Genomic DNA, 5,000 nt, shown 5'->3' with positions numbered 1-5,000 from the left:
CCGCCATAGCTCTCTGAATGGAAATTTCTCCCTCTAAAATTTCTCCATTGCGACGAATCCACTTTTACAACTTCAATAAGTAACTTTACTATGTTCGAAGAGGGATTCGGGCTCCATTAAGGTACGATCACATAACGCCGGTAACACAATGCGATCTCCTTACGCTCCCTAATGCACCTTTCAATTGTTTTTTTGGCTTCATTTCCGCCACAGTAAGAGGCAAGAGGTAAAATTGCAACAGTATGTAAAGATATCCATTTTTAAAAATGTATAAATCTTATTTAATCATTCTGAGAGAGAAACAAAGGAAAATAAGGCAAAACAGAGCGAGCGAAGGGTCCCGTCGTGCGCAAGCCGAGCGTCACTTGTCTGGCCGATCGCCCTCGTGGTTCCTTCCTCTATAGTTGTGTGTTGATATGGCGTGCACGAGGCAGTAGAACCTAAACAGCAAAATGGAGTAAATTACTGGAAATTCACCATTCAACACACAACTATTAAGCAAGGTACATTCTCTAATTCGCTCCGCACGTCTCGAGGTCAGGCACAAGGGCTAATAACACGTACTTCGCGTTAAAAATCGGTTTGTAAGACGTGGGGTTGGTGGAGGGGGCTTGACCTGAACGAAAGGCAGAGAGAAAACTTTTCCCTCAGGCTTTCGTCCCTTCGGAAAAATCTTCCCCTCGGCCTCCCTCGCCTCTCCCCTCTCTCGCCTGCCCCCGCGGGATCCCGGTGGTATTAATAGACCCGTGGGGACGAGGACGCGACCTGGGAAATGAGGGTCAGGTCAGCGAGAAACGTTTCTGCCGCCGGTGAGGAAGGAGGAGGAGGAGGAGGAGGAGATCGTGTGACCTTGAACTTGAACGATGCACTAGGATTTTCTCCCTTTTCCCCCGCCTTTTCGGGGTTGTTATTGCCTCTGCAAGGGAGAGAAGAGTAGGGCAAGACCCGAGGATTTGTGTGGATGGGTTTTCCCGAGGAGCGATCCTCTCCGATTCGGGGGAGAGAGAGAGAAAGGAGGAGGAGGAGGAGAGAGGAACTTCGCTTTCTGCTTTCTCCATGTGGGGCCCTCGAGGGTGGTGTGTGTGTGCGGGGCTCGTGGTGTATCTGGCCGATTTGACGCCGATTCCGAGCTTAATCTGAGGATTATCCGATGGTTAATGAGCCCATGGTGGACGAGGAGTGTGGGTTCAGTGTGTAAAGAGGTGAATATGACCGATTTCACGCCCATTATATCCCTGGGCTTCTGGGGACTCCGATCGCTCGCCTCGGGTGCTCTGAGCTCCCGAAGAAATGACTCCTTTTAAATCATTGTGCTATCTCTCTCCCTCTCCCGTGGCATGTCTCAGAAGGTACAGAGACTGGGAATGAGTGTGCTTCTGGAAGTATTGGGAGATGACAGGTTTATGACCTGCTGTATTTCACCTTTCATTCATTCATTCATAGGGAGGGATTAGCAGGTCAGGTAGTGGTAATCTCCCCACCCCCTAGTGACCATATGAATGAGTGAGGTGCATTTGTTTGCTTAAGGGGGGGAAAAGGCAAACAAATAATGTTATTAGCCCTTGTTTAATGACTTTATTTAAATTTCACAGGTATTATTGTTAGTGGCATTGTTATCAGTTTTCTTTTTTTTCCACTGCAGTTGGACTCAGGGTGGCTTGTGATATCACTCGTAGGTTTTATCAATGGGTGTTGACTGCTTGAGAACTGTTTATGAATATTTGACTGGAATTACGTTACGTGTGTTATGCAATATACTGATCGAGTTTTGTGAGTACCAGTAGGTTATTTTTATTTCTGGGGTAGTATGCAAGTAGTTTTTGATTTATGAGATACACATAAACATGGATTATTTTATTATTTGCAGTAGAAATCAATACAGCTATAAACTGTGTGTCCCTCATTCTGTATTGAGTGTAGCCAAACACCCACACAGATCCGAGTGATCGTGAAGTGAAATGGTGTGTTTCAAGAGTCTATAGACCTACATTGAACAAATATTGAAAGGTGTCTAGAGTGACTGTGTAAAGTAGAAAAAAGAAAGACCGCTTTGAGGAAAGTAAAATTATAATCACTGTATTATATATAAATATATGTGATCAAGTTGAAGAGTTGATATAATCAGATATTTAAAAGGCACCATGTGTAGTGATCCTCAAAGAACATATTTGTATATTCTGGCAGAGAAATGATTTATCACAAAGTAAGGATAGGCTTTAATATTGCTTGATATGGTCCTCTTCTGGATAGCTGACCTAATAAACAAGTGTAGTTTTACTTTATTGAATGAGAATGCTATTTTTTATTATTGTAATGGATATAAGTGTGGTATATAGCACACATGGAAGAAGTGACCAATATTTGATATTTTCTTTATATTTAGTCTTTTTCATGTATAAGATGCATTTGTACTTTGTACAAATCTTGCACAAAAATGTTTTTAAAGAGTTTTAACCGTATGCCCAACCTTAATATGAAACCCATTTTGTAATTGCATATTTTTATGAGATCATTAAGTTCATTAAGACTGAAATTAGGGAAGTAGTTTTGATTTTCAATTTTTTCTAAATAAGAGAGAAACATTTAAACTGTAGTTATGCTATTTATAACTCAATATGCATTGTGTAGATTGATAGAAGTAGGGATATAGGAGTAGATACAGTTTGCTGAGAAAAAGGGGTTAAGTATTCAACATTTACTCATGCAGTCTCTCTTGCTCTCACACTTCCTCTTACTCACTCACTCACATGCACACACAAATGTGATCTGATTCTGGATATCTGTTGTGTGTGTTTTTTCATTAGTTCACACATCATCATCATAACTAGTAACCGTATTCTGTTACAAAGTTAGAAACAAGTGAATTCAGTTTAGCTGTTATGGAAATGGTTTTTAACGTTAAATGTAAGAATTTTTCAGGTTTCAGGATTAGGCCCTCTTTGTTTATTTGTAATTTTTTTTTTTTTTTTTTTTTTTTTTTTTTTTTTTTGTGTGATTCTTGCTTCGGTTCTAATGCTGTTAAGAGTAGCCTACCTGTACTCGGGTTAAAAAAAGAAAAGAGAATGAAAGCCATATGTATCCAAGTTTAGTATTATGGAATAATACTCATGTAAAGAGGAAAAAGAGTGAGTGAGTGAGTGAGTGTGTGGGTTTTTCTGTTTGTTTCTGTCCTGTTTAGGGGGGGAACAGGGGTAGGTGAAATAATTTGTAACCAGCCAGAGACTGTACGTAATTCAACTAGGTGATTTAGGAATGGAATGCTGTGTGCTTACTACTATTTGTATATTAGCTGGATATTCTTTTCTCTTAGCCACACAGTTTTTGGTTGGGAAAGCTAGAGAACTTGAAGAAATTATACGTTCAGCTCCTGTTTTTACATAATTTGTGTAGGAAGCCTTACACATGCATACTCCCCTGGATTATGGGCTACTGAGATTATTGATGCTCTGGCTGTACAATATTCTTCACCATTTGTTACCTTTTGTTTTTGTAATAGTTATATTATTATTATTTTGATTAAATAAATATCTTGTGAAGAGTATGTGATCCTTATTATATTGAGTGTATTTATACATATACTTTTTTTTTTTTCTTTAGTAGAGTGCCAACTTTATAATATCATCATTTCGTCTTTTCTTCTCAGGTTTCGTCCACTTGAAATTAAGCCAAGACTTAGAATTTGGTCAGTTGTGAATTGATTGTTTTGTGTAATTAAAAAAAAACTCTGAAATGTGATGAGTTTGATAGTATTTCATTATCTGTATTAGTTACGTATAATATGATCTATCTTTCTTAACAGTTAATAATGTTATAGTATGGGACAGATAAAGAATTGCTTTAGTAAATTCAAGATGCAGGTATTTACTAAGTTGTTTGACTGCTGAAAATCACATATTTTGAAGTGCTTGAAATCTCCTCACTTGTGAAATTAGTGTAATTTTATGTTAGATCTCCATATTGCAAATCACATTTTACAGATATTAAGCATGTATAACATAACTGACTACTGTCATTAACATAATTACAATTCAGTAGATGTTGAGCATGTAGACCATAACTGACTATACCATAACCATTTCCAACAGAAACAATATCATTACTGAAGTTTTGTTAGAAGCTGAGAAAGTAGACCTGGTCCATATAACCTATGTATATAGCAGGGAGCATATCCATGGGGTTAATTATTTTATTATGGAATTTTCTTCTTTCTTTCTTTTTCTTTTTAGTGTTTATACAATTGGTATATAATGGTTTCATAATTTTTGTTCATGAGCTTGGCAGCCAGATTGATGGTGAAGTTAGAATTGAAGTTGATGCAAGCATATACAGTTGCATCAGGGATTGCATTTACTGTTGGAAGTTGCACATGTTTTAATAGATTAATGCCGAACAAGCAGTTTTGACAGAGGAAATAATAAAGTGCCAGAGTTCTTGATAACGGCATTCTCATAGCCAGGGATACAATACATCAGCAGATTTTCTTCATTTATGAGTGTGTTTACAAAAGTAGAAATAGTTGTAACAGCATAATGTGAGGCAGGTTGTTAATACTTGCACATACTATTGAGAAGGGGAGAGAGAAGACCTGCTGAGGGTTCTGTATTAAGGGTCATAAATATTTGTGTGTAGTGGTTGTGTGTAGAATAGAGCTATTCCACGTATCAGTCTGGGAATTTACATTCAGAGCAGGAAGGGTCTAGTATTGCTACAAACAGTAAGGAGAACACATAAAGGAGTAGGGTGTGGTTCATTGCATGTGTCTGTATACTCAGAGGGTTAAAGTGGATTTATAGAGTGAAGATACAGTAAAGAGTGATCTTGCATTAATAGGATGGTTCTGTAAACATGTAAGTTTAGCACACATGACTACCAAGGAGTGTTGAGTTGACAAGGATCACTTTGCCTGTCTCCTTTTTGTTATATCGGGGAGTAAGTTGAAAGGGTGTGTGTGTGTGTGTTTGTTTGTTATGGGTATGTCATCATGACGAGAGAGGCCACAT

At 38.2% G+C, this 5,000-nt stretch overlaps 2 protein-coding genes across 2 annotated transcripts in view; one reads left to right on the top strand and one right to left on the bottom strand.

Annotated features, from left to right (window-relative positions):
* The window catches only part of LOC125047412 (integrator complex subunit 4-like), a 28,740-nt gene extending 28,645 nt beyond the window's left edge, over positions 1 to 95 (bottom strand). The window contains exon 1 of the mRNA XM_047645597.1: positions 1 to 95. This exon is cut by the window's left edge and continues 47 nt beyond it. Coding sequence (XP_047501553.1) covers positions 1 to 7 — 7 coding nt within the window. The 5' untranslated portion in view covers positions 8 to 95.
* A 531-nt stretch (positions 96 to 626) lies between these two features.
* Positions 627 to 5,000, top strand: part of LOC125047413 (putative mediator of RNA polymerase II transcription subunit 12) — a 15,926-nt gene continuing 11,552 nt past the window's right edge. The window contains exons 1-2 of the mRNA XM_047645598.1: positions 627 to 809; positions 3,644 to 3,682. The gene's annotated coding sequence lies outside the window, so the exon portion shown is untranslated. The remainder of the gene's footprint in view (positions 810 to 3,643; positions 3,683 to 5,000) is intronic.

Source organism: Penaeus chinensis, chromosome 41 (assembly GCF_019202785.1).
Source record: "Penaeus chinensis breed Huanghai No. 1 chromosome 41, ASM1920278v2, whole genome shotgun sequence".
In the NCBI taxonomy this organism is placed as follows: Eukaryota; Metazoa; Arthropoda; class Malacostraca; order Decapoda; family Penaeidae; genus Penaeus; species Penaeus chinensis.
The sequence above is the reverse complement of the archived record's forward strand: the minus strand, read 5'-3'. Positions and strand labels throughout refer to the sequence as shown.